This window comes from Garra rufa, chromosome 12, assembly GCF_049309525.1.
Source record: "Garra rufa chromosome 12, GarRuf1.0, whole genome shotgun sequence".
Taxonomy (NCBI): Eukaryota; Metazoa; Chordata; class Actinopteri; order Cypriniformes; family Cyprinidae; genus Garra; species Garra rufa.
In genome coordinates, this window is record NC_133372.1 from 17,906,404 (window position 1) to 17,933,903 (window position 27,500).

At 40.0% G+C, this 27,500-nt stretch overlaps 2 protein-coding genes across 3 annotated transcripts in view; both read right to left on the minus strand.

Annotated features, from left to right (window-relative positions):
- Window positions 1-18,630, minus strand: part of LOC141347512 (inactive rhomboid protein 2-like) — a 59,606-nt gene extending 40,976 nt beyond the window's left edge. The window contains exons 1-2 of the mRNA XM_073852522.1: window positions 18,330-18,630; window positions 15,761-15,851 (exon numbers count right to left, since the gene is read on the minus strand). The gene's annotated coding sequence lies outside the window, so the exon portion shown is untranslated. The remainder of the gene's footprint in view (window positions 1-15,760; window positions 15,852-18,329) is intronic.
- A 1,667-nt stretch (window positions 18,631-20,297) lies between these two features.
- Window positions 20,298-27,500, minus strand: part of acox1 (acyl-CoA oxidase 1, palmitoyl) — a 19,891-nt gene continuing 12,688 nt past the window's right edge. For both annotated transcript variants that reach the window (XM_073852493.1, XM_073852492.1), the window contains exons 10-14: window positions 26,946-27,122; window positions 26,733-26,838; window positions 25,441-25,584; window positions 21,225-21,431; window positions 20,298-21,113 (exon numbers count right to left, since the gene is read on the minus strand). In XM_073852493.1, the coding sequence (XP_073708594.1) occupies window positions 21,063-21,113; window positions 21,225-21,431; window positions 25,441-25,584; window positions 26,733-26,838; window positions 26,946-27,122 (685 nt within the window). In that variant the 3' untranslated portion in view covers window positions 20,298-21,062. The remainder of the gene's footprint in view (window positions 21,114-21,224; window positions 21,432-25,440; window positions 25,585-26,732; window positions 26,839-26,945; window positions 27,123-27,500) is intronic.

Here is a 27,500-nt window from a genome sequence, read left to right on the forward strand (position 1 = left end):
CATGCTGAGGGGAGTGCATGCTAAGCCAGCGAGCACTAAGCAACAATTCTGAGAGGAATTGCCCCTACTAGGACGTGGTGACGGCTGTCAAAACGTTACCCCTCCCGGCCAGAGGCCTGACCTGTTACCCACTTACAGACTGGGTAGAACCCAGGGCACAGCTCAGGCTTGGAATTATAGTAATTCCTTCTGAGGGAAACGGCTAAGCTTCGATGGAAACTTAGACTTGTCAGAACCAGAAACTACCGCAACATAGGGCCTAGTTCCCTCAGGAACTGGCTCCCATAAGAGGGCAGAAACCTGTCCTGGGTCCGTTCAAAGGGCCACTAGTAGTGGCGCGCCCCAATAGTGGATGGTCAGCAGACATCAGCTAAGATATCAAAGGAGTCGAACCCAGGGAACCGGGGTTGTAAGCCGACTTCAATAGATGGGAACAAGGCAAAGCGTGTGACCCATACCAAAAAGGATTTAAAAGAGGAACTCAAACTTGGTGGGAACCTACCAACACGTGGATTTTATAGAAGTGCCCCAGGTGTGTGTGCACTTACCACACTTGTGGTTTTAACTGGAAGACGCCCAGGCATAGCGTGGGACGCTTACCGACATGATCGGATTTAAGGGGAGTGTTTTCCCAGGGGGTTTCACTATCAGCTCCATGCCGTCTGAAGAGACAGAAAGGGTATGACCCAGATGGTGAGGGGATTGCCACACTAACCCTCCCCTGGACAGAAGCTCGCAAGCTATCTGTCAACAGAGATGAACATGGAGCTGAGACCATCCTGAAATGGTGGACGATAGTAGAGGACAAAAATCCTGACCCTGATCCACAGGGAGGATCGCTTCTCCAGAAGGGGGCACTGCTGTCTTTTAGGGAACCCTTAATGAAAAGGGGGGAAGCGTGCACAGCCCGGTCCACGCGACCTGTATGAAGGTCTGGCAATCTCACGAAGGTGGGTTGGCGCTCATAGAAGACCCTTCCCAGAAGGGGAGCTGCACAACCGAACAGGAGCGAATGCTCTCACTGTTACCCTTCATAGAGGGGAGCATACATCCAGAATAAAGGCTGGAGAGTAGAAACCTGAAGCATGAAGGTCAAGCTCCTACCCTGGGAAACAGGGAGGAGAACTTGGCCACCAAGGAGTGGTGCTTTTATAAGTGAACCCTGGAAAGGGGGCACGCCAACATCCTTGTAGCAGATTCATAACTCTCAAGGGTCTGTCCCTGGTAGATTCCTACCCTCAGGAGGGAGGAAACATTCCGTCCTAGGAAGTTGCTCTGAAGGAAACCCTGAATTAGGGGAGGTCAGGTCCGTTCCAGCAATCCTGCGCACAGGGAGGAACGCGAGCTCTTAACCTTAACAAAACCCATTCCTCAGAAGGGGGAGCACTCAGTCCTGGGAAGTTGCTCTGAAGGAAACCCTGGATTAGGGGAGCTCAGATATGTTCCAGCAATCCTGCGCACAGGGAGGAACGTGAGCTCTTAACCTTAACAAACCCTTTCCTCAGAAAGGGGAGCACTGTTTGCCTTGAAAGTTTCTGGGAAGCTCCGGAATGAATAAGGGCAGCTTCCTAGTTCAGACACTTCGTAAACCTTTCCTCAGAAAGGGAAGTGGAACTAGGCCTGGGGGGCGAGAATCGATCCTAGAGTGACGGCTTTCTAAGGTGTTAAACACCGAAAGATGCTCAAACCCTCTGTAGGGGAGACATTCGTCAGCCTGGGTGTAGATCCTACATCAAGTGCTGCCTCAGCCCTCAGGCTTAGAATGAGGCGACTTGAAGAGAGTCACAAAGTGGCACTCAGATTTACATAAAAACCCCTTCCTCAGAAAGGGGAGCGCACACCAAATGGACCGAGAATCAAGACCCCAGCTGGAAAGCATGTCACCAGGTGGAGCTCAAATAAGAACCTTTTCCGCAGAAAAGGGAGCAACCAAACCTGCTCCGGGTTCGCAGCGAGCACTCCGGTCTGCTGCACTCCTATTCAAGTGAACGCCTGTCTCAACAGGTGTAGACACTCAGTTTCCATGGAAACCGTATTTAGGAGAGGACACGAAGCGGATCCTCGCACGCAGGCCGTCTGCAACAGAGTTAAACATACTAGTGCAATCTTAACCATAAATATCTTAAGATGCTTACCTAGGGAGAAAGGAAAATTTCCTTTTGCTCGTTTAACCACTGAAGGGGGAAGCCTGATAGTGCTGGAACAAGTGTTGTGTAGACGGACACCACCATACAACCGTTTGAAGGGAGGGGTGCTCCGTCGAGATGTTTCCACCTTTTTCTGAGGGAAAAATACAACACGCAACCTAACCCTGCAGGCAACACGCCTATCCAGCCATAAGGGGGGCGTAACTAGGGAGTTATGCTCCTGTCTCAATAGGGCATAAGTCTACACTAGGCCTGCAAAGGACAGCATAACCATATCAAGGGCAAACCCAGGAAAGACTTAGGGAGCTTACCTTGAAGAGGACAAGGTCCTATGTGTAATGTATGCTGTAAGGGTTGGTTTACCGCACAGCCTGTGGAGTGGAGAGGGCAAAACACTGCCGTAACCTTAATCCATAGGATCAGAGGGGGGCGTCTGCCGTAGACTCGTCGTATTTCTTCTGTGGAGAGAGAAAACATACACAGGCCTGAGACAGTATGAAGTTCCTTCAAAGTAAAAAACGGATCATACTCACCCATTTAAGAGCATCCTGCTTCGTAGAAAGAGGCGGGACTCTCCTCAGAGACCGCCTGATTCCAGACCATCAGTAAATTAGGGTTCTATACAGGTAGAACCACCAAAGAACATCATAGGTCCGGGGAGTGCAGGAAGCTTAAATGGCGACAGGGGAATTAAAATGGCGACCCGACTGGCCCGAGGGAAGGAGAGGTTTTATTAGGTATTACTCTGACCCCTGCGAGAATTTTGTCTCGCTTGGATGACTTCCCTTAACTCCTGTCTGCCACCTCTCGATCCGCGTCGCCTCCTAGACCTGCTCGCAGGGGGAGGAGGAGCGCGGGATGCAACACTAGCCTTCTGCACCTGCCTCTGTTCCTCAGAAGGAGGCGGCGCAGGACCCCTGTGGTGTTCGGGCTGAGACCTGGGCCTTCGAGGGATAAAGGACTTGAAGGCAGCTGAGCGCGTCTTCGCTTCTCTGAACTTTTCAACCACCGTCTCGACGGAGGCACCGAAAAGCTCAGATGGCGAAACCGGTGCGTCGAGAAGAAAGCCCTTCTCTTTCCTCCCGACATCAGCCAGGTTCAACCACAGATGTCTCTCCGTAGCCACCATAGCCCCCATGGCCCTGCCCATATGGGTAGCGGCCTGCTTGGTGGCACGGAGAGCGAGATCCGTGGTGCGACGGAGCTCAGCCACCTGGTCAGGGGAAAGACCCTGACCGTTGTCCAGGTCTTTCAGCAGATCGGCTTGGTAGGCTTGGAGCACTGCCATGGTGTGCAGTGCACCCACCGCCTGACCTGCTGCTGCATATGCTCTGCCGTTCAGCCGGGATGTTAATTGCAGGGCCGGAGAAGGCAGAGAGGGAGTCTTGAGAGAGGAGGCCCGCCCTGTGGAGAGATAGCAGGCTAGCGTCTCTTCCACAGGGGGCATCTTCTCATAGCCGTGGTCACGCAATCCCTCGATATTAGCATAGTTCGCCATAGACGAACTATGAATGCGCGCCGAGTACGGCTTTTTCCAGCCCTTCTCGATCTCAGTATGAAGATCGGGAAGGAATGGGAGACTCACCGGAGCTGGGTGGTTATGGCCTGAAAGATACCGCTCGTCGAGGCGACCCCGCGGCGTTATCTTTCTAGCCCGCTTCCACGGCAGGTCGAGCCTGGCCGTGGCGCGGTCCATAACCTCCAGCAGCTCTTCATATGCAGGGCAGGAAGGTAGAGAGGATTCAGCCTCAGCGTCTTCATCCATCTCTAGCACTTCCTGTTCTTCTTGGGTGGAACCCAAAAGAGCACTTGCTCCTGGATCTGACGACGTCAGCGATAACGCATCATCATCAGCTAGGAGCCTGTCATCGTCTCCGGCTGGCAAGAGAGAGAGACCCTTCTCAAGTTCGTCAGCCAGTTCCACTTGCGAGCCCCACGAGCTCAGTTTCCTCCGTGCCTCGGCAACGGCAGGACCCGAACCGCGAGGGGCAAGTGAATGCTCATCTTTCCTCAGAAAGAGAGACAGACGAGACCGGAGCTTCTTCATAGGGAAGCGCTCACAATGTACACACAATGCCCCCTCAAGGACATCGCGTGTGTGCTCTTCGCCCAAACAGAATACGCAAAGCTCATGTGTGTCATCAGGTGTCAAATAACGAGGACACGGATGAACACACCGCTTAAACGACTTGCTAGTGCTTGCCATGATAGTAGTTTAAAGAAAGGATTCTTACCGTTTCTTCCAATGCACATCCAAACCGGGAAAGCTGAAGACAGCGAAGATGTATTGTGTTGCACGGGCGCCTCTTTTATGTTATGGTCGCCCGGTAGTGACGCAACGGCAGCGACTGACGCGCCGCGGTGACGTCATACGCTGGCGCCGGCCATTTCATGTAGTTTTTTCTATGCATTCTTCAGACTCGAGGCACGCTGCAGCGTTCCCCAAAAGCGCCCTCTAGAGGACGCAGTGAGAGTTCCCTTCGGAAGGGAACCACATTTCCTAATAAATTAGAGACTAATTACTGCAGTATATTGGCTTACATTGACCGGACTAGTATTAACCCAGGTTTGAATGGTCTCACAAAATGCTGCTGTTCACAAAGAAGTGACAGTGGCACTCATAATTTTAATGAGGTGAAGAAATCAGAATTCATGATTTGCAGTCAAAATACACAACACTTTATTGTGCATTCTTCACAAGTTCACATTTACAAGTCTACGCGTTTCTCTTCCAGCAGGAGGCGCTGTCAGAATGGTAGTATACAAAGTAGCGCAACAAATGATTTTGAAACGTGCAGCGCTCATATTTATTCAATGGATAGCCTTTTGAAGTTTCATCGCAATTCTTGTCTTTCAGTCCCCACATTTTAGACCACCTGAAATCATAATTATGACTTTCATAACTTCCTAATAACACTGCAGTCAAAAATGAAAAATAAGAGCTTTATTTAAGACTTTCAAAAACAAACCTTACACAAAATACGTTTCTTTTTTATTTTCTTCCCACCATGTTCGGGGCACAAGAAAAATATTAAGGGACTAAATTAATATCAGCATATGAAGTATAATCGTCTCTCATTGTCTGAAAGAATGCACATCCGATGCTGAAAGTCAGTTTTTACTTTCACTTTAACGTATTGATCAGTTTCCACGTTGCTTGTGTGATATCCATTGGCTTTAAAACATAAATATTAATAAAAATACAGTATATAGAAAAGACACATCTTTAAAATATTGCGACGTAACACCAACGTAAAGCCATTGTTTTTCTCTCACTGAAAGCTACATCTGCGATCTCTGCTCTAGTCATCACTGCAGACACACCCCCTCTTGAAATTTCGGCATTACAAGTTTTGCAAATCGCTAACCCTGGGTCTTTCTCAGATATACTGAAATACGTCCACACCGCAGATGTGTTGCTTCAGACAAGCACGTGCAAGCTGCGGTTTCTGTTTGCGTCAAAATACGTGTTCCCAGCGCTTTGTACGCACACACTCACCGGTATTGGGGTATATGAAATTTGAATATCATTTAAAAAAAAAAACACCGGTATTCGGTATGAAAAGGTATACCGCCCAGCCCTAAGGTAGGTTACTTCTGGGAGGATGATATACTCATGCGTTGGTGGAGGCCGCAGATTGCTGATGATGATAGTCACATGGTCGATCAGATTGTTCTGCCTTCTGGTTACCAAGCCCAAGTTCTACATCTAGCCCATGAGCACGTATGCTCTGGTCATCTCGGGGTGACAAAAACCTATCAGCGCCTTATTAAACATTTCTTTTGGCCTGGAGTAAAATCTGCGGTGTCAAAATTTGTTAAGTCGTGCCATGTTTGTCAGTTGGCTGGATACAACTTTTGGGATACACAAAGTCATTCAGACAGACCAGGGGTCAAATTTCACATCTCATGTTTTTGAACAGATAGTAAAGGAGTTAGGTGTGGAACATCAGTTATCAAGTGCATACCACCCAGTGGTAGTCGCAGGGGGCCCTTGAACGGTTCCATCAGACCCTAAAGTCAATGATGCGTGCCTACTGTATAGAGTAGTGGTGGGAGATATGACCTGAAATTAATATCACGGTATTTTTCATCTTTTGAACGGTGACGGTATAATATCACGGTATTACTTTTTTTGGTACATTTTGGGAGGAGTAGCCTGTCCTGTCCCTTTAGTATGTGAATAAAGTTAATATTTTTATAATATAATAAGTAAATGGCAGGTATCCTTATCAAAAAGAGACATGGGAGAGTATTATGCATTCTCAACATATTTATTTTGCAAAAAACCTAAAGATCTTACTTAACAGTGTACAACAAAACACATTTTTTTTTTTATTGAAATTTAATTTCTGCAATATTTAAAACCTTTAAATAACTGGGGGAAATCAACCCATGGCAACAGTTTAAAACTAGACCAATTCTGTGGGGAAAAACGTGGACTTGGCAACCCTGCATCCAACACGAGCTGCTGGAGTTAATGTCATTGCACACGAGTCCTAGATTTTTGCACGTAAAAAAAATACAGGTTACACACTGCCTCTGAAACTTCCGCCATCATAAAAAAAATTCGGATCGCATTTGATTTTCTGCATTTTCGCATCCATAATAAGCATTTTGATAAGGATGGCGAATATGAGAAAACTAAAAAAAAAAAAAAACGCATGTGAAAATCGGACTCAGTGCACAATGACCTTTAGATTTGAATGATCACGGGTCGAAAGTAAAAAGAGATGACAAAAATAGACTGGAGGATTTGCTGCAATCTTGTACTCACTGACAAATATCTAAGATGTGCGGCTCCCTTTACACAGAGTGTGCGTTATCGCAAAATCGAAAGTAAAAGTAAACAGGCCGGTCGCGCTTGCCTCCGCCTCGCGCCCGCTCAATTTGTGATCCGCTGTGTAAATCCTTCGGCCGGCCGCCGGGAAAAGTCCCGGTCGTCCCGATTGCCACTCCGCCCCTGGTATAGGATACAGGCCCGACCTTTCTTCATGATGTTTCACCAGTCGTTTAATGGCCCCTTTTACCTACCACCTGCAAAGCTGATACGAATATGTTTTACTTTATTTATAACAGGATATATAGTATAAGGACAGGCATTCAGACCACAACTGAACGTTTGAAGAAAATGTAATGCCTTATTATTTAGAATTCGCTATTATTGGTGTAAATGCAGCCGTTCAAGGCACATAATTGATTTATTACGGTATTGACGGTATTAGAAAATCCATGTCGTGGCGCAATGTCACACCGGCGATGACTATGACTACGTTTACATGGACACCAGTAATCTAATTAATGACCTTATTCTGAATAAGACAATAATATGATTAAGCTGTTTACATGAGTTGCTTTTAGAATATTCCTTTCATGTTCCCGTTTTACATGTTATAGTACATAGATCGATTAATGACACACATCATTGCGTCCACACGCGACGCTATCAGTTCATCTTCCTTATAGACTTTTGGATGTTTGGGTTTTAATTTTACAAAAGCTTGAAGTGGCACTGGACATATGCAACAAATATTTTAGAATGTGTGAGTTAAAATTTGCCGTGGTCGCATTTGTGCGAGTGCGTGCTGTGCTGCTCCAAAGCGTCTGATCCATACAGCGAGCGTTTCAGAGCCAGTCAGTTTTTAGGACCAAAAAAAAAAAAAAAAAAAAAAAAAAAACCCACTCGCAAGCACAGTCACCGAAAGCCAGTTTAGTTTTACTTTTTTTGTTTGTTTTCATTTTGAAAACCCTGTTATCTTTGCCGTTTACCTCACATTACGCTTAGGAGGCTTTCTTTTATTATTTTTTTTATTAATTATTTTGATTGCTCAGTGTTTGCGCGCCCTGTAATAAATTGTTTAGTCGGCATATAACAGCATGTGATGGAGTCCATGCCTCCTCTTATTAGTTTTTGTTAATAAATGCTATATAAGCTAGTTTTAATTTATTTTTGTTATGCTGTTTAATTAAAAATAACAAATCCATCTTTTAAGAATTTGTTTTAATCTTAAAATTGATAGGTGTAGCCTTATATATGCAAGCAAAACCAAGATCATGAATTCGATAGTAAAAGTAAAAAGCATCCTAAGACATTCCAATAGCGGAAATCCCGTTCACAAAATTAAAATAAATACTTACAAATTATACTAATGAAAAAGGGGGTTGAATGTTAAAAACGTTTCCATAAAACTAAAAATTATGATAACAAACTAGGCTATTTATCAGCAATGAGCATTGATTAAGCCCATGTTGTAGCAAAATATAAATAAATAAAAATGAAACCAAAGCGCAACCAACTGAGAGCGTTATGCCGCGTTCCAGACAACCCGTTACCCGTGTTTTTCCAAACTTCTACCCGTGAAAGTGCACTGGAACGGCACTCAAACCCGTGAATTCCCATACGTGAACTCGTACTAGATCGACGACGTACTCCCAGTTCCGAGTTCTGACGTGACATAGCCCGAGAAACAACAATAAAGCCTCTAGGGGTGCGGTGTTCAGTGGCACACGGTGGAAAAATTGAGTTTAGGACAATATAACGTTGCAATCAAATTATTAATACTATAAAAATAATAAATGCTTGGCGTGACTTGCCTGGAACGCTACAAAGTCCTGAGTCGTGGTTTGAACACGTGATTTACGAGCTCAAAAACCTGCCTGGAACGCAGCATTAGTGTGTATCCTGTCACAAAATGTGGCGAAAAGTCCTACACAAGGGGAATAGTCTGATTAAGATGTGTACATGTCTTCCATAATGCGACTAAAATAGGAATACTCCACCTGTCTTAATTCGATTTGTGTTTACTCCGATTATGACTTTAGTCGGATTAAATTAATCAAAAATCTCAGTTTACATGGTTGCTTCTTAATCAGAGTATTGTCTTAATCGCGTTAAAATCGGAATATTGTTGTCCATGTAAACGTACTCTATGACACCGGTGTACCACCCACCCCTAGTATAGAGTGGTAAGGACTGGGCAGAAGGATTACCTTTATTGTTGTTCGCTGTAAGAGGAACCAAGCAGGAATCCCTGGGCTTCAGCCTAGCTGAGCTTGTGTTCGGTCAAACAGTGCGAGGTCCATTGAAACTACTAAGTGAGCAGTTTCTTGCCAAAAACACCCCACCTGTGTCTACCTTTAATTATGGGAGTTCCTTTCGTGAGAAGCTTCACAAGGCTTGGGATGTTGCTAAGGCCCATCTTGCTGGAGTCCAGTCCAAGATGAAAACCCGCTATGACCAGAAGAGTGTTGTGCGCCATTTTCAACCAGGTGACTCTGTGCTGGTACTACTCCCTGTTTCTGGCTCAGCCATGCAGTCGAAATTCTCTGGTCCATATGTGATTGACAAAAGACTGAGTGAAACAAACTATGTTCTCCCTACCCCTGATAGACGTCGCAAAAGCAGGATGTGTCACATAAATATGCTAAAGGCTTATGTATAAAGAGCTGAGGCAAAGCCAGTTGTTCCTGTTAACCCAGTGTCAGTGGATGCTGTTGTTAACTGCCCATATACTTCAGAAGCCGATGGCTTAGTGGACAGAAATGCTCAAGTCTCTTGTGGCATGTTGCCAAACTCTGCTTTCTTATCCAATTTGGAGTATTACCTCTTCTATTTGCCTAATGATCAGCGTGGTAGTATTGTTGAGCTGATCAGGAAATATCCGTCACTGTTCCATGATGTTCCTTCCCAAACCAGTATCTTAAGTCATGACACAGATGTTGGTGAATGTCCACCTATTAAGCAGCATCCATACCGTGTAAACCTGCACAAACGGAACCTAATGAAAAATGAAGTTGATTATTTGTTGCAACATGGATTTGCTGTGCCCAGTCAAAGTCCATGGAGTTCTCCTTGCCTGCTTGTTCCCAAGTCAGATAACTCTTTGCGATTCTGTACTGACCGTAAAGTGAACAATGTGACAAAACCAGACTCCTTTCCGCTTCCTACAATGGAAGATTGTGTAGACAGGGTAGGTTCTTCACGTTATGTCACCAAGCTAGACCTCTTAAAAGGTTACTGGCAAGTGCCTTTAACACCCCGTGCCAGCGAGATCTCTGCATTCGTTACCCCTGACAACGTCCTAAATTACACTGTCATGGCCTTTGGGATGCGAAATGCTCCTGCTCCTCAGCGTTCAATGCAGATGGTCTTGTCAGGAGTACAGAACTGTGAAGTTTACCTAGATGACATTGTAATCTATTTAATGACATGGGAGGATCATCTAAGAAACCTAGAAGCAGTGTTAAAGCGTCTGAGTGAGGCTTCTTTAACACTAAACCTTGCTAAGTGTGAGTTTGCAAGGACAGTTGTTTTTCTTGGGATGGTTGGGTTCTACTGAGGGTTTTGCAAAAACTTTGCCTCAGTAGTTTCCCCTCTAACAGACCTTTTGAGTTCAGAACGTAAGTTTGTGTGGAGCCCTGAGTGTAAATCTGCTTTTCAGGCAGCCAAGGATCTTTTGTGTAATGCACCAGTCCTGTCTGCCCCTAACTTCAGCCTCCCCTTTAAGCTACAGGTAGATGCTAGTGCTCATGGAGCTGGTGCAGTACTCCTACAGGATGATAGCTTTGGTATTGAACACCCAATATGCTATTTCTCTAGGAAGTTCTCAAAATGCCAGAAACACTACAGTACCATTGAGAAAGAGGCCCTTGCATTATTGCTGGCTCTGCAGCATTTTGAGGTCTACCTAGGCTCTGGCAGTAGTAATCCAATAGTGGTTTACACAGATCACAACCCTTTGGTCTTTCTTTCACGTATGTCTAATTCCAACCAGAGGTTAATGAGGTGGTCCCTCATTGTTCAAGAATTTAATCTGGACATACGTTATAAAAAGAGGCCAGACAATGTAGTAGCAGATGCACTTTCCCGAGCTTATGGTAACGAAAACTAGTGCAAATTGAGTGCAACATAAAAAAATTAAAAAAAATACAAATTCTGTGACATTTTTATTTACAAGGAGGTATATCTTGTAATTAATGGTGGGTGTGTTACGTCCCAGGATGTATTTCTTATGTTTAAGATCCAGTTTACATCTGTGATGTATATGGTCCCTTATTTGTTTGTTTGTTCACACATTCTGTGTAATGTGATTGTACTTTGTTTTCTTTTGGTTCTGCGTTGTTTTGTTCTCTCTCTCTCTATCTCTCTCTCTCTCTCATCCCTTCAGCCAGGTGTAGACATCAGCTGTGCCTAATTAGGAGAGGCCTGATTGGGAGAGACCTGATTGGTTGATGAGATGAGAGCTGGTGTATAAAGCTGAGGTGGAAAGCAGGAAGCAGTGAGAGTCATTCTTCCTGCCCCAGCATGTGGTTGTTCAGCCTATGTGTTTGTGGACTGTTGTGAGCCTAAATCCTTGACCTTGTGTTGTTAAGTGCTTCTTTTCTTACTCAAATTTGATCTGTATATAATTTGACTCTTTTAAACTATACTGTTTACTTTGTTGCTGTATATATTTAATTGTGGAAGCTGTAGAGCGGTGGATGCCATTTTCTTTTTCTAATGATGTTTTCTCCTGTTTTTTGGATAGTTAGGGAGTGAGGTAAAAGTTATGTTGTTTATTTGTTTTTCTTTTTCAGGTAAGTCAGTTTGATCCTCCCAACATTTAGCCTAATTAGGAGAGGCCTGATTGGGAGAGACCTGATTGGTTGATGAGATGAGAGCTGGTGTATAAAGCTGAGGTGGAAAGCAGGAAGCAGTGAGAGTCATTCTTCCTGCCCCAGTGGACTGTTGTGAGCCTAAATCCTTGACCTTGTGTTGTTAAGTGCTTCTTTTCTTACTCAAATTTGATCTGTATATAATTTGACTCTTTTAAACTATACTGTTTACTTTGTTGCTGTATATATTTAATTGTGGAAGCTGTAGAGCGGTGGATGCCATTTTCTTTTTCTAATCATGTTTTCTCCTGTTTTTTGGATAGTTAGGGAGTGAGGTAAAAGTTATGTTGTTTATTTGTTTTTCTTTTTCAGGTAAGTCAGTTTGATCCTCCCAACATTTAGACTCATTTTGTTTGTTGGCCCGGTCCCCTCTTGAAGTTTTGCTTCCTTTTTCTAAAATAAGAGTTAATAAAAAAAAGAACAAATATTTCAAATTTTGTGTGTTGACTGCTGGCTGGGACAGGAGTGATGACCTCCAAAACCTTTTTTTTTTGGTTGCACCTTTTCTATGACCCCTAGATGGGAGAAAAATGTAACAATGAGAAGCTTAATATGATCACCATTGCCAGTGCATGCCATACCTGAGTGTGGCCTAATTGACTACTCCATCCATTAAGACCATTGTTTATACATATAGGCACATCGAAACACTGATTAAACCTTTTATTTTTTTTTTGTTTTAATGACTTTTGTATTTTTATACTACTTCTGGTTTTCTGACGTACATCAGCGCTGTTTATAACAGAGAATTCTGGGCAGAATTTGAATGATTCTCACTAGATCTCGCAGCAACCTTATTCACTTTGCGGCAAATTCAAACGCTTCTCACTGGATCTTGCAGCAGTAAACAGTGTTGCTTTGTACATATCAAAATCTGTAACAGACAAAGCAATAGTGACACATGATAAAAACACTGTTACAGGGATGCCAAATTTTGAGTTTAACTTGGGTAGTGGTTTTGGTTAAAGGTATGTCACTCCTAAAACGTTGTTGCGTGTGCAGGGTATGTGGCCATTGGTCATTTTAGCAGCACAAAAATCTTATTCATATTTGAATGGATTATATGTGGCCTAGAAAGCAGGTAACAAGGTCTTCCATTTAATCACTAATTATGCACAATAAATCACATCTACACTTTGTTACAATGAGAGGTATCGAGCGCGTGCAGGAAAGAGAAATCTGCCGTTCAGAGTAGGGCTGCACGATATTGGGAAAATATGCGATATTGTTGTTCAATATTGCGATAACGATATTTCTTGCGATATTACATTTCCCTAGAGAAATGCTTTAATAATTATTATTGTTATTATTATTATCTATTTTTAAAATCACTTATATATGTAATGATCATGCTAAAATAAACAGGTAATCAATATTCTTCTGTCATCCGAATTAACTCTAATTCAGGCTAAAAAAAAAAAAAAAACTATATCAAGGAAGTTGCAAAAATTTTGACTTTAAATCACTATGAATTACTTGAAATCTCGGCAGATATTCTGATTTCTGATTTGTTGTTACCATAGACCTGCAAACACAAAATTAATTGCTTTCAAACATTACTTTTTATTTACATGTAACCATATTCTCAAGAGCATCTTTTAAACTAAATATTTCCTTGCCTTGCCTGTTTTTTGTTTGTTTGTTTTTTAAATAAAACAAATATTATTAAACAAAAAGTTTACTATTAAACTTCAAAAAGTTAGGAGCATCAAAAAAAATTAGGAGCACCCAATTTCTTTTTAGTAATGCACCGATCTTGATTCTTCATGGCCGATTCCAATTGCCAGGCAAATCAAATGGGCTGTTTCTGAAAGCCTCAGAATAAAAAAAAAAAAAAAAAAAAACAGTATAAATAACAAAAAAAGCCATATTCAAAGTAGACTACTCTTTCAATATTCAAAGTGCAAATAGAGACTGATTTTTTTCAAGTATGATACAGAGTTATAGACAACTACGCAACTTATTAGGTAGCCCACATTCTAATAACAACCTAGATATTTTATCTTGCCTAATTTGCGCGCATTGGGGAGTCGCTCTCTAAATGCGGGGTATTAAAATTTATTTTGAATGTGCGTGCACGTTTTACTTTTGGTTTCGTTTTAAGGATCGCGCGAAACTCTCTGCGGTGCAGAGCATGCATTCTGCAATACAAGAGATTACTTTAACAAACCATTTGAAAGTCGGAGGACACCAACAGGATTTTGAAAAGCGTGTCCCCAGTGAAAAATACTCCCCTTCGTGAGTGGAACTCGGCCACTGAGTTATCATCTGATGTGAATGAATGCCGCGTTGTACAGAACCTTTTTACTGTCCACAAACAAAAATCGTCATACCACACACCCCTAATTGCAATGCAGTTTGTGCAAATCCGGTACCTAGTTCAGCGGTGCGCATTGTCAGTGACAGGAAGACGGCTGATATATCAAATCTTCATTAAAGGTAACAATAAAGATTAAGTTTAAATGGTTATGTAATGTTGGAGCGAATGGCAAACGCATCAGCTCACAGCAGTCTGTGCAGTAGTTAGGTTAGCAAAAGTTTTGTAAAGAAATTAAACTAGGTCGCACCACAACAATTTATCGCACTTGCACAAATGCTCCCAAATATAATTTGAGGTTGCGCAGATTAAATTTTGGGAGCATAAACAGTCGCAATTTTGATCCCTGTATATATTTCAGACGTACAGTTCTTTTTAGGCACAAGTGTCATTTTCTCCCTTCATACTCCTGCTGTATTTATTTTTCATTCTCTGCTCTGAGCCACCAGGTTCACCTTTTGGCCCGGTCGAGCCAATAGCATTATAGAACCTACTTGGGAGGCGGGTATAAAGATAGTAAGCCCCCATCTGTTTGGTCAAATGAGGACAACCTATGCATGCAACGCACAAATATTTGGCACATAAATTAAATGTCATTTATCTCAACTCTCTGCAATATTGATATCATGTAAACTAATATCGCGATAACGATAATTTTTCGATATATCGTGCAGCCCTAATTTATTTTATTACTAAAATATGCAAAATATTAGCAAATAATTCCTGACAGCTTACATGCAGTGAAATTAAACTATTAAAATGACATTATCAGTGATTGCACAATGAAAAGTACAAAGTAGGTGGAGGTGGTGGAGGTGAAGTGAGGCCAAGTATGGTGACCCATACTAGGAATTTGTGCTCTGCATTTAGCCCATCCAAGTGCACACACACACACACACACCGTGAACACACACCCGGAGCAGTGGGCAGCCATTGCTGCGGCGCCCGGGGAGCAGTTGGAGGAACGGTGCCTTGCTCAAGGGACTCACCTCAGTCGTGGTATTGAGGGTGAAGAGAGTGCTAGTTATTCCCTCCCCCCACCTACAATCCCTGCCGGACCTGAGACTTGAACCTGCAACCTTTGGGTTACAAGTCCAACTCTCTAACCATTAGGGCACATTATCATAAATTGGACCATGTACTGCACATTTTACCTGTTCATAAGCAACCCAGTAAATTACCGCTTTGGACACTATGGTTCTAGAAATCAATTATACTGATAGTTCTTTAAAAAGACTCAGCAGTAGTGAGATTCTCAGAACACTTTCCCATGATTCAGCATTGTCCAAAGCATTGTTCTCTATGTAGTGAAAAGTGAAGTGTCAGTATTGCATGCCAATCAAGCACTGCAGAAAACAATTTCAACTTTGACCTTTGCCACTGAACTTTCAAAGCATAGACAATTATTAATTAACAATCTGTTAGACATTCTCAATGACACATCTTCACAATTACAGGTTCACAACTTAAAAGGCTGTTCACATCAAATGCAAATGGACCCTACTCACACTATTTGGACTGTTTTTAATATACATTTTCTATGACTATGTTTGTGTTATATATAACTATAGTTTACACAACAGCAAACCTGCAAACTAAAGTGTGAGCAACAAAACATAGCATAAAAAAACATCACACTTACTATGTCAGAAGAAACCACGGTTTGTCTCAGATGATTAGAGGGCAAAAGAGGAACGGTAACTCACTGACTAATCCTCAGAGCAGTCTTTCTGCTGAACATACAGAAGAAAACAGTTATGACCAGATCAGAAATGTGTCCTCTTTTGCACTTTATTAAAATGAAATGCAGGAGTACAAAATGAAAGTAGGTCATTTCTGATCACAAAATGATTTATGTAGTATGTAGTTGACTTACATAGAATCTGAAGCTAATAATTTGACAGCTATATGGAGGCAGACTACCTAGCAAAAATATGTAAGCGTATGATAAAAAGAAATTTCACATAAAATATTATTAAAACATAAACATCAAAACATTACGAAAATTTCAATCTAGGTTCATACTAGCATGTGGCCGTCTTGAGCCAGTAAAATCCCCTTTTTTCTCACATGATGCATTTCTCACTGTTAAGTAATGGGTGTTGCACAAATGTCAGCTTCCTTTTGTACAGCTGCAAGATGAGGATGTGATTACTACATGCCCCACGAATAAAAGCCAGCAGTTTAATGAACACATTCTCAGGGGTAGCAAATAGCATATACCGTACACGTTACATATATTGTACATTTTGAAACAAGTACTCCTGATTAACAAACTGAACAGCTTGTTTACCCAAAAAAGCGCGAACATGGAGGTGAGCAGGTGATGATAATTTTATAGAGTTACTTTAAACGACAATGGCAAAAAAGCACAAGGGTGAGTATTGTCCATATGAATGGTGTATCATACTCACACAAAGCTATCATACAACTAGACTATAACACACAAGTCATATGAACTATTTTATGATACTTTTAAGGTGTTTTTCAAATTTGGAATTTACCATTAGCTATACACTTTTATTGTTGAAAACAGCTGCTTGGTCTTTCTGCCTAAAGTCGGTATTTCATTGCTTATGATAAATGACAGATGACAGGCCCTCTGTGAATGTGGAATTTCTGGATGCAGTTTGAGCTTTGTGTGCATTGAAATAAGCTCTGCATTATAATATGCTGCTTCTTCTGTATTATAGACAGTGAGAAATAACTATGTTATTTAACACTTTAGCCTTGGCATGTCCTTGTATGTTCCTTAAAGTATGACAGTGGATATTTTTATATACAAGTTGCTATTAATTATTCATTTATTTGCTAAATGAGATTTGTCATAGCACTTGCATGTTATTGCTCTTTTGTTGATTTTGATTGCTTCCAAAAGTATCGTCACAACTTACTACCACTATAGGGAGTGAATTGGTACAGTCAAATCTGGAAGTACCAGACTGGAAAGGCAGCTTAAAAGTACAAAAAAAATATTAGCTCTATCATCATTCAGTCACAATGTTGATTTCCCTAATGTTGTTCCAAACCTGTATGTCTTTTCTTCTTCTGTTGAACACAAAAGAAGGTATTCTAAAGTTTCAAATGTTATTGTAGTAACAAGACTGTCAAAGGGGGGATTACATATGGGTAAATAAATAAACACATTTGGACAAAAAAAAGATGAAAAAAAAAGAATATTTACTGTATCTCTGTTCAATGGAAAAGCAAGTATGAACTTGCTAAGTGGAAAGCCCTGTGCACATTCCTCAGCTCTCCCTGGACTACATTATTTGAGTAACGGTATACAGTAACTGTAGAGAGAAATATTAAAGAAAATATTAGACTACAAAAAGCAAGCCTGTGATTGTCTGTCTTTGAAGATCTGGGATGGTCAGTCATCTGGAGGTGATGATTCTGAGCATGATGAACACGATGAAAAACCTCTTACGATCAGACATTTAAATTAGTTATTAGAATGGACTAAATTCTTGTTTTCCAGCAGACATGCCATGACACGGTGAGCCTGCCTAAATGTGTCTACATATTTGATTTAGGTCTACAAGTAAAAACATGTTAAAAGCATTTAAAATGTTGTCAAACGACCCATGTAAAGACATAAAGAGGACACGAGATTGAAACCAAAGAAATCATGCAAGAATTACAATTTGTACTTTGTTATATCTTATAGCCTATGTATTTTGAGTTTGGGTCCAGGTGGTTTCATCTATAAACATCTAGTCATTTGTTTGTGACCCAACAGAACTCTCCTGACTGTTAAAGTTTGTTAAAATAGTACCACAACTATTGTGTTAAGGTGTTATTTAGTGCTCTAGTGCACATGGGCTCAGGAAATTACATAATTTATTGTATTTTTGCCACGGACTTCTTTGTTCACAGCGTGGCCTTCGTGTAAAGTTCGCATAAGTAACTGATGCTTCTGTTGTCACGTTGCATTATCTGAAACTGCTTTGAATCCATTTCATAACTGCTTCCTCAACATTAAGCAATTCACAAAGACAAAAGAAAAAAGTCGCTCGAATTACACGCAGCCGCGAGTTTTGTGAACAGACATATAGATTGTAAGCTATATTGAGCTTGTAACAAAAACTATCAGATAACAACGGTAGGTGGTCTAAGTGACTGAACCCGCTTAATTCCCGCTGGTCATCATGATTATCATATAGATTTTGATTCAAAACAGTTAGGAGGATCCATTACTATTGTCTTACCTAACAGATAACAAATGAGTGCACGTCCTCCAGAAACGCTCCATTGACCTCAAGACACCAGTGACTCTTTCTCTTCTGTGCCGTGTGTTCCAAGCACTTCACCGTTCCAAGTCTTCACGCGTTTCGCTTTTCTTTCATTCACACGTTCAGCGGGAGAATCCGGATTTTTCGGGACTAACTTGAAAAACGTTTAACCCTTTAAAAAGTATCCTAATGATGTAATGTTACGTGTAGTAAGTTGCTAGTATGTTTAATTTGAGTTTATAAAAGAGAACTAGTGATACGAGGAAGCCCGGGCTCATTTCTCCTCCCTTCCTGCTACACTTCCTACATGACGTCGAGTTGGAAACTGGGAGAGTTGCTCATCTACAACCACTGGATCACAGCCCAGCTCACACACTTGTATTTTTGCTTTAACAGTAGGGCTGGACAATATATCGAACGATATTGTGAGGCGCGTTTAGTCAATGAAGCCGGTGCTCTGACAAGCTACGCCATATCGAGCTTAATATCGAATGCGATATTGAGCGCGATATGGCGTAGCTTGTCAGAGATTTACGTCTCTGTGTATTAATTGCCGCTCCAGCGGAACCTGAGCGGAACGCACGTGATGGAGATTTACTACTAATCAAAGCACCGGCTTCATTGACTAAACGCGCCTCACAATATCGTTCGATATATTGTCCAGCCCTATTTAACAGTTGACTTTTACAGATTAGAAAAAATGAATGACTGAATAGTTAAACTGTAGTGTGCTGCCTACTTATACAAAATTTTAAAGAAACAGCTCACACCAGATTGAAATTTGCTGAAAATGTTTGCACCCTTATGCCACTGAAGATCTAGATGAGTTTGTTTAGTCATTGTAACATATTTACCGTTTTGAATCAGTGCGATTGTTTGTTTTTTAAAGAAGAAACCTTTCTGCTTATCAAGGCTGTGTTTGTGTGATTAAAATACAGAAAAAACTAACATTGTGAAATATTATTGCAATTTGAAATAGTGGTTTTTCTATATTAATATACTTTAAAATTGAATTTATTCCTGTGATGCGAAGCTGAATTTTCAGCATCATTACTCCAATCTTCAGTGTCACATGATCCTTCAGAAATCGTTCTAATATGCTAATTTATTATCAGTGCTGGAAACAGTTGTGCTGCTTTTTTCATGATTCTATGATAAAAAAAAATGTTAAAAAGAACAGCATTTATTTAAAATAGAAATCTTTTATAATAATATACTCTACCGTTCAAAGTTTGGGGTCAGTAATTGTTTTCTTTGTTTGAAAGAAATTAATACTTTTATTTAGCAGGGATGTGTTGAATTGATAAAAGGTGATAGTAAAGACTTATATTGTTAGAAAATATTTCTATTTTGAATAAATGCTGTTCTTTTTAACTTTTTATTCAAAGAATCCTAAAAAAAAGTATTACAGAAAAAAACATTAAAAAGTAACATTGTGAAATATTATTGCAATTTAAAATAGTGGTCTTCTATTTTAATGTACTTTAAGGTTTAATTTATTCCTGTGATGCGAAGCTTAATTTTCAACATCATTACTCCAATCTTCAGTGTCACATGATCCTTTGAAATCATTCTAACATGCTGATTTATTATCAGTGCTGGAAACAGTTGTGCTGCTTAATATTGTTTTGGAACGTGGTACTTTTTTCAGAATTCTTTGATGAATAAAAATATTTATAGTTTTTATTTAAGTCGACACTAGCATGATTTAGCATATTCCCGTGGGTTCATATACGCTTTTCCTCTTTAAACAATGTTTCATTCAAAAACTTTATGAATTTACAAGATTAAATCACATTCTGGTTGCAAATAGCCTACAATTTCAAGTCAAGCACCATTATTAATATTTTGTGTTAAAATAATAATTGTGAACATTTTCTTCTTTAAGAGCTTGTTACAATGGTTTGTATAATTATAATTAAATTTGACTGCTACAAAGGAGCCTTCATAGTGAATTTATTTTATTAGGTTTTGAAAAGAGGTGAAAATATCATCTTACTACAACAGTTATATTGAATTGTAATTAGAAATGCAACTGCAATACTGATATTAATGGATGATCAGCTATGTAAACAGTACAGTACAAATGTTAATTTATTCCGTTATTAATGTAGCATAAGAGTTCAAATAACAGTGTGGAAAAAATGTATCAGGACACAAATCAGTATGTAAATGGTGTAAGTAATTGCAAAAGAACTTTACTAATACAGTGCATTGATTTTTTTTTACATTGGACAAAAAAAAAGAAAGAAAAAGAAAGAAAGAAAGAAAGAAAGAAAGAAAGAAAGAAAGAAAGAAAGAAAGAATAACATTGTCGTCTGAGGTTCTTAAGGCATGATTTTAAGAGATGTTAAGATGTCTGACCATCAAATTATTCATTACTCAGTAAATAATAATTTCAAACTCAAATTACATCCTCTAGAAAAACCAATTAAGCAAATATTACAAATTACAAAGAATCTATACAATTATAAAAAGTAATTTAAGTGGTTTAACTTGAAATTATCATTAAGTGCACAGAAAAGGCAATCATGACTTACTGCTCTAAATAATTAGAAAACCATATCCATTAAAATGAAATAGAATCTCTTCACTGACAAATTCCTTTGCTACAGTAGATGACAAGATAACCCAGTGGTGGTGGAGAGAAGAGCTAATGGTATTAGTTTTCTTGGACAGACTCTTTCCTTTCTTCCAGTAAGGCACTTCTTACAGTTTGGACCGTAGTGGCTTTAGATACTTGTGCTGGGACTCGTGCACCTTAAAAAAAAAAAAAAATGATGAATGAATGAAGAGGTTCTTCTGAAAATTATTTAACATGCTTCACCATAAATGACAACAAGACACACTTCAAATGCCCTGAATACAAACCTCAGTATGATTCAGAGGCGACTTCTTGGCCCATTCAAACATGTGCTCATAGACGTTGCCATCATATCTCCCCAGAGCAGAATTAAGCATCTCATCACGGTAGTCAAAGGCATCAACCAAAGCCACTGCATTGGGCCTCAGCTCTGAGAGAAGACCCTTCAGCCTCTGTGAGATCTGAGCCAGCTGAGGAACACTTAGTAGACCAGCCTGACAAAAAAAAAAAAATACTAATAATATTATATTATTTATTTATTTATTTATATATATTAGTGGTGGGCATAGATTATTTTTTTAATCTAGATTAATATCACTGTAATCTTGGAATTAATCTAGATTAATCTAGATTAAAATGGCTAATTTGAATTCTGCCGAAGGTATTCAGAATATGTGTGTGCTACCCAAATAATGACTAAAAGTAAGTCTTTGAGAACGGGTTTCTCAAGCCAGATGGCGCATTAGACCAGGGGCTCATCTCCTGTTTCCAAACTGCATCACAAACTGCTTGACAATTGCATTTACAACACAATTAACTATACAAACTTGTGTAACCAACTATTCCTACACTGCATGTACTTCTGCTTAAAAGGCTGCGTGTTGCAGTTAAATACACAGATGCGCACGGGCATGGATATCTGCGTGCATGGTCTTCGGTTAAACTGTGTTGCTTTTAGAAGCGTCAATTCAGTTGTTGCATATAGTTTAATGTCTTTATTTCGGGATTATCAAAGTAAATTATAACTCACGCACGTGCCCCAGTAAAAAGGGTCTAGCAACGCCTCTGCCCTGAAGCAAATCCAGCGGCTTCATAGCTGCATCCATGTTAGAACGTCTCGTTTGATGTGGTAATTTCACAGTAGGCATACACACAGGTTCGAAGACTCGTTCTCGCCCCCTACAGTGCAATTCGGCTAGGTATACATCCATTCAAGGTGAAAGTCATCATAGCTTGCGTAGTATAGACCCAGCTCCCAACCCAACTTTGAGAATAGATTAACGGCAATATTTTTTTTTATCGCCCGATAAGAGTCTCACGTTAACGCAGCACGTTAACGCCGATAACGGCCCACCACTAATAATATATATATATACAGTACAGACCAAAAGTTTGGACACACCTTCTCATTCAAATGAATGGTGTGTCCAAATTTTTGGTCTGTACTGTATATTTTTCTGTTTATTAAAGTTTTTACTCTACATTTGTGCAGTTTTCAGTGGGTTAGTGATACTTTTTAAATATATATAAATTAATAAATAAATATTTTTTAAATGGGTTTTTAAACAAAAACTGCTTTTTTATGTAAAATTCACATTATAAAATATCCACATTTCTAACTTTAATTCATGGGGATAACATGGATAATTTCACATGGTTTAGTGTAAGATTTTTGACCATCTTTTGGAAAATCCAGTTTTAAAAGTAAAAAAAATAACAACTACAAATAACTTTTACCAGTAGGTGGCTGCAGAGCTCCACTATTTGTTATTTGACCACCTGAAAGATATTTTTTCACAAGTTTTTTCAGTTGAATTCATATCTACAGTACATACCAAAAGTTTGGACACACCTGAATGAGAAGGTGTGTCCAAACTTTTGGTCTGTACTATATATACAGTCGTGGCCAAAAGTTTTGAGAATGACACAAATATTAGTTTTCACAAAGTTTACTGCTCAACTGCTTTTAGATCTTTGTTTCAGCTGTTTCTGTGATGTACTGAAATATAATTACAAGCACTTCATAAGTTTCAAAGGCTTTTATCGACAATTACATGACATTTATGCAAAGAGTCAGTATTTGCAGTGTTGGCCCTTCTTTTTCAGGACCTCTGCAATTCGACTGGGCATGCTCTCAATCAACTTCTGGGCCAAATCCTGACTGATAGCAACCCATTCTTTCATAATCACTTCTTGGAGTTTGTCAGAATTAGTGGGTTTTTGTTTGTCCACCCGCTTCTTGAGGATTGACCACAAGTTCTCAATGGGATTAAGATCTGGGGAGTTTCCAGGCCATGGACCCAAAATTTCAACGTTTTGGTCCCCGAGCCACTTATATCACTTTTGCCTTATGGCACGGTGCTCCATCGTGCTGGAAAATGCATTGTTCTTCACCAAACTGTTGTTGGATTGTTGGAAGAAGTTGCTGTTGGAGGGTGTTTTGGTACCATTCTTTATTCATGGCTGTGTTTTTGGGCAAAATTGTGAGTGAGCCCACTCCCTTGGATGAGAAGCAACCCCACACATGAATGGTCTCAGGATGCTTTACTGTTGGCATGACACAGAACTGATGGTTGCGCTCACCTTTTCTTCTCCAGACAAGCCTTTTTCCAGATGCCCCAAACAATCTGAAAGAGGCTTCATCAGAGAATATGACTTTGCCCCAGTCCTCAGCAGTCCATTCGCCATACTTTTTGCAGAAGATCAATCTGTCCCTGATGTTTTTTTTTTTGGAGAGAAGTGGCTTCTTTGCTGCCCTTCTTGACACCAGGCCATCTTCCAAAAGTCTTCGCCTCACTGTGCGTGCAGATGCGCTCACAATTGCCTGCTGCCATTCCTGAGCAAGCTCTGCACTGGTGGCACTCCGGTCCCGCAGCTGAATCCTCTTTAGGAGACGATCCTGGCATTTGCTGGACTTTCTTGGACGCCCTGAAGCCTTTTTAACAATGCAGTGGAAAGTTTTTTTCAGGATTAAGTTCATTCTCATGGCAAAGAAGGACTATGCAATTCATCTGATCACTCTTCATAACATTCTGGAGTATATGCAAATTACTATTATAAAAACTTAAGCAGCAACTTTTCCAATTTCCAATATTTATGTAATTCTCAAAACTTTTGGCCACGACTGTATATATATAAGGGCCTAATATTTTTATATTATATAGGGGCAGCTGTGGCCTAATGGTTAGAGAGTCGGACTTGTAACCCAAAGGTTGCAGGTTCGAGTCTCAGGTCCGGCAGGGATTGTAGGTGGGGGGAGTGAATAACCAGCACTCTCTTCACCCTCAATACCACGACTGAGGTGAATTCCTTGAGCAAGGCACCGAACCCCCAACTGCTCCCCGGGCGCCGCAGCAATGGCTGCCCACTGCTCCGGGTGTGTGTTCACGGTGTGTGTGTTCACTACTGTGTGTGTGCACTTGGATGGGTTAAATGCAGAGCACAAATTCCTAGTATGGGTCACCATACTTGGCCTCACTTCACCTCCTTTTTTTTTTTTGTTGGTTTTGATTGCTTCTATTATCCTCATTTGTAAGTTGCTTTGGATAAAAGCGTCTGCTAAATGTCTAAATGTAAAGGTAAATGTTTTGTCTGTGCTTTTGCAAAATTTTTAAATTGTTTTCAAGGACATTTTAAATGAACATTTAACCAGAGAACAAACTGGCTAATTTTGGATATTCTGAGTTGATGGGTAACTTTATCTCATACCCACCAGAAGGCTCTAATGGTGAGCATGATTGCTGCCAAAAAGGTAATACTTCTTAATTGAAAATCTTCACAAGCCCCTTGATTCAAGAGATGGCTAAATGAGATGTTCTATATTATTTAAGTTTAATCATTACATTTTAGTGAGCTTAGCTCACCAAAAAGATTTTAAGACACATGGGGACCTCTTTTAGAGCATTTGGAGGTAATCTAATGCTTGTGTATCCTGTAACCACCCCCATTTCCTTTTTCCTGTACATTTATTTTCCTCTACTTTAAATATTATCTGGTTTATAACGCAATTCTGAATATTCTCTTTTTTTACATATTTATTTATTTTCAATAATTGCACTTTATGTATTACTTAGGCAGTTCAGCTGGAGGGGGTTTATTGTCGTTTGTTGTTTTTTCCCCCCTTTTTTCTTGGTGTTCAGCAAAACCATAAATAAAATGAATTAAAAAAAAAAAAAACTAATAATGAAAGTTGAAAAATATTTGAACTATGAAGTTATCTGCATCCATATGAGGATGCAATGAAGGAAACAATTTTGTTTGGGAACCAGAACCAAGCTGACCGAGCAAGCTGAATTTTAGCTACAGTATGAGCTTCTTGTCTATTAAGCTGAGGTGAGGTATAAAAAAAAAATACAAATTCATTCAGTTCTACTTAACCTAAACCCACCACTATCTCTAAAAAATAACTGTATTTATTCGTGTTGTATGCACTAAAACAGTCCAGTACTTATGTTAAAATAATTAATTAATAAATTAAATGTATTTTATACTGTATGGTATAACCTGTAAAAAGTCTCCAGAGTTGTGTGCGACTCCATGAAGGGCATAAAGCAGAGCCAAAGTGCTGAGCACAGAGTGGACAGCCGTATCCCCAATCTCACTCAGTTTAGCAGCAAACAGCTTCACCACCACATAATGACAATGGGCCTGTAGACAGACAATGAAGAGAAATATTAGTGAAAACAAAGCTCTAAAACAATTTTTGCATTGTCAAATCTTTACAAATGATCATTAATGAAATTATTTAATGGGTTCTGTATACTAAAACAATTAAGGTATGTTCACACTGTCAGCCCAAATCAAATTATTTGTGTATTTGACTGTCCCGTGGAGTGCATTTGTTTTTGTGGCAACAATGTTGTGTATGCCTATGCCAAAAAACAACAACAGCAAGGGTTCACAAGATTTTGTCTTACAACATGACAGCATGTTGCTGTTGCACTGGATTAGTATGTATTTTGCGGCAACAGCAGAAATGTAGGTAGCTGAAGAGTGCAGCTTGATTCCCTGCTGCCGTTTCTGCTGGTCTGGTGTATAGACCAGCAGTCTATTGTCATTTTCCGCTCAACTCACACTTCACAACAACACAACCATGTTTTTAATAATTACATTCAAACTGTTTTCTACAAATACTACCTAGCATATTTACATTTTATGAAAACATAGCCAAAAAGAAAGTGACAGCCAAAAAGCTATGCAAAATCTGTGTGGTCAGACTGAAATTTGTAAACATTCATAAAAATAATTTCTTTTTTTTGCCAAATGTTGCTAAATATGATTGGATTCCAATATGAACAAAATCTGATTCTGAGTGACAGTCTGAACTAGGATTTAAATAACAGGTACTCTTTAAATAAAATTGGATTAGCACAGGGATGTCCAATCTTGTGACAGCTGAGCTAAAAAAAATGTATGTGTAAATGTATGTTTAAATGGCTTTTTCAACTACTGATTTAATTTCCAGTAGGAAAATAGTATAGTAGTAATTAGACATTCGCTTAGTTATCACCAAAGCTTGTTATAGATCATCAAATTGTTATGCTGCCTCAGAAGTCTGTCCAAAATCATTTTGTGGAGGTACCTGCAAACTTGAACGCTGCCTTACAGCCTGATAGGGCAGGTAGGCAACAATCAGTCAGCTGCCTAAGTTTTCAGATGGCCTTAAGACCCTGATTACCTTAGTTTAGGTGTGTTTAATTGGGGTTGGAGATAAACTTTTTAGGACAGTGTCCCTCCAGGATTCGACACCCCTGTATTAGCATTATAGCTCAAAGGTTAATTTCTAGAAGCCTCACATCAGATGCTCGGACTAGATCAATGGAGCTGTTGTTCCAGGCGTCCTCATTGCTCCTGCTGTGCTGTAGTTCTGCTTGGAGGTTCTTAGCTGCCATTTCGACTAACCTGTGAGAATTTTTTTAAAAACATTCTCAAATCTCTGCAAAAATTCTATGTGCTATGTGTGATCTGTGTTGACCGAAAAAAAAAATGGTTCTCTGAATCCAACTTACTTTGCAGCTCTAAATTTGTATGCCTCCACAAGGCTGGCCAGGTCATTAATATTGACAACAGTGGTCCGGGAAGACACAGAATGCGGCTGTATCCTGCTCTGAGGTTCGTTCAAGTAAGAAACGGTACCAGTCAACTGCTGGCCTGCCCTTGCTTGTTTGTAGCTCTTCACCAAATACCTAATCAACAGAACACATTAGGTAGTAAAAGTAGTACAAATCAATCAGTTAATTGACATACACTGAAATTTTCTTGAACATTGTGATTACATTTAAATGATTTTAAGGGCAATTTCAAAAACTGAAAATAAAACTTCTTGAAAAAACCTTTTTAAACCTTATTGAAGGAGATATTTGTGAAATAATTATTTATTTATGTCTGTTTTTCTGCCTGACTGTATCATTTTTAATTTTAATATATCAGCGAGCCCTCTCTCCAGACACTTCAGCCAAGTACAATCTTTAATACAAATCTCTGTTGTACTCAAACTGCACAAATGCGGGCTAGGCCAGACAAAGCAAAACAATTTTTTTTGGCTGGAAGTAAAATTTTGTTTG